Source organism: Trypanosoma conorhini, assembly GCF_003719485.1.
Source record: "Trypanosoma conorhini strain 025E chromosome Unknown Tco_14.4_contig_01307, whole genome shotgun sequence".
Taxonomy (NCBI): domain Eukaryota; phylum Euglenozoa; class Kinetoplastea; order Trypanosomatida; family Trypanosomatidae; genus Trypanosoma; species Trypanosoma conorhini.
Genome location: NW_021705414.1, coordinates 1 through 2058, shown reverse-complemented (window position 1 = coordinate 2058; position 2058 = coordinate 1). Strand labels below are relative to the sequence as shown.

General features: G+C 51.7%; 1 protein-coding gene across 1 annotated transcript, besides 1 other annotated feature; it reads left to right on the top strand.

Moving 5' to 3' along the window:
• Positions 1-654: 654 nt before the first annotated feature.
• Positions 655-677: a microsatellite.
• A 59-nt stretch (positions 678-736) lies between these two features.
• Positions 737-2017, top strand: Tco025E_09820 (uncharacterized protein; the record flags this gene model as incomplete). The annotated part of the gene is made up of 1 exon (XM_029376627.1): positions 737-2017. The coding sequence occupies one exon, from the start codon at positions 737-739 to the stop codon at positions 2015-2017; it is 1281 nt and encodes a 426-aa protein (XP_029223234.1).
• Between the last annotated feature and the right edge of the window lie 41 nt (positions 2018-2058).

The following is a 2058-nucleotide window of genomic DNA, read 5'->3' as shown; positions in this document are numbered from 1 at the left end:
CACAGGGAGATGTACTTACATCGTATGAAGTTATGTTTTTGTGCCTATTTTATATGGATTGTCTTTTTTTTTTTCTTCTTTGCTGCACCGCTGGCACAGAACTTGGGACGGCCCGGACATAACCACTGGAAGGTGTGGGGCCAACGAGACAGACGGCAGGAAAAGTGGGAAATAAAAACAACGAAAGCGAAGGGAAGGCGTTTCAAGCAAGGAGTTGTATGCGAAAGTTGCAACGTGTGTGTGATCGTGAGTGCCTCCCGCTCTCGCTACCCCTTTTTCTTGTAGCACTGCGCCGTTGGAGATGCGTCTCCTTCGATCATTTTTTTTTTACTATTATTATGTGTAATTGTCCCTTGTAGTTTTCTGCTTTTATTTTCACTGCGTCCCCGCGCCCGTGATACCCTCCATGTGCGGGGCATTTACGCGAGAAGGTCAGAGGCATTTCCTTTTGGGCCTCTCAGGCGCCTGTTCTGCGGCCAAACCCTCTCACTTCCCCCTTCCTCTTTACCTTCTCACCCTGCACTGGCGCCCCCGCCTCTGTGGCCCTGCAATAAGTGAGCGGCTTCTGCTTCTATTCAGACGACAGCACTTCTGGCGGTGATATAGCAGCCACGTGGGAAACTCCAGGGAGAAGCAGAAATCATAAGTAGCGAAAACAACAGCAGCAACAACAACAAAGAACTTACACAAACAGAGAAAAAAGGAAACAACTGGAGGGAGAGGAATTGCTGGAGCAATGTGCGAGGGGGAACTGCGTCGATGCATGCTGATCGAAAACTTGCGGGAGCACTATAGTCAGGCGGTGGCGACGGAAATCAACAAGTATTTGGGGGATTTTTTGGTGTTTTTAGGCAACTTCGGCACCATTCGTGCCACGTTTGCTGTGAAGGAGAACCGGACTCTCCTGGTGCTCCGGTGTCCGCTTTTCGTCACGCCTTCGCAGGAGGGTGACACCGGGGCCCAACGCAACGATGAGGGGCTATCTCCTTTGTTCGTTGAGGTTTATTTTCCCCCAATTTTTCCATCCGTTCCCCCGTGCTGTATCGTCATGGCAGAAAAATACACGTATAGAGGCGTTGGAAATTGGGTCATAAGTCAGCCGTCGCGAGTTGTGGCCCCCAATGGGTCAGTGCGTTTATCGGAGCTTTCCCTGCTCAGCGGTGCCGCCCCACCCTACTCACTGCTAGAGGTCCTCTTGGCGCTGACGGAACAGTTTGAACTAGAGTTTCCCCTTGTTTCGGCGCACCAGGTGGCGAAGGGCAACGTGAATAATTCCACTCGAGTTCGTCAAGATAGGTTAACGAGCATGTCAATTGACCAGCGAAGTGCTCTCGAACAAAAGGCAGCTGAAACATTAATGCTGCATCTGCTTTCCAAGGCAGAGGGGTATCTGGACACGCGGCAGCAATCCCTCAGGCAGATTGCGCACCTTTATCAATGTGGTGGAGCTATGCGCGAGGCTCGGGGACTGCTTGAGGAGAAAAGGGCGGAACTGCTTCAATATTTACCCGCAGTGGATACAGTGGAAAAGATCATTGAAAAATTTACACAAATTCCAGACGACTTCGAGGCCCATTCCAAGTGTGTTGTGCCTGTGGACGACCTTCAAGCACATGCGCTTGAATTTCTCAGCGAAATACACGCTTTGGATGATGCTTTGGAGCTGCTTGAGAGGTCGTTAAGGGCTGGTCAGCTGTCTTGCGAGGAGTATGTGCGGCGTGTGTCTGACATTGGGCGGGAACAGTTCGAGGCAAGGTTTCTTTTTGCCCGTGTGGCTGAGGCTGTGAATCGTGTTTGTGCCAAGACAGGTCAACCGTTGCCAACTATGCCTCCGCGAACCACCTCAAAGCCGGCTCCTGGCAACGGCCCTATTCAAGTGCCGACGAAGATGAAAAGTGTGGATTTGTTGCTTAGAGAGTTTCCTGAGGTGGACTCGGAGATGGTGAAGACGGTGCTCAACGCTGTGGACGGAAACGTGCCGGATGCCCGCGTTCAGCTGAAGGCAATGCTCTCGTAGTGCCGTGATGCCTCCCTGCCCAACCGTGTTTGTGATCGAGT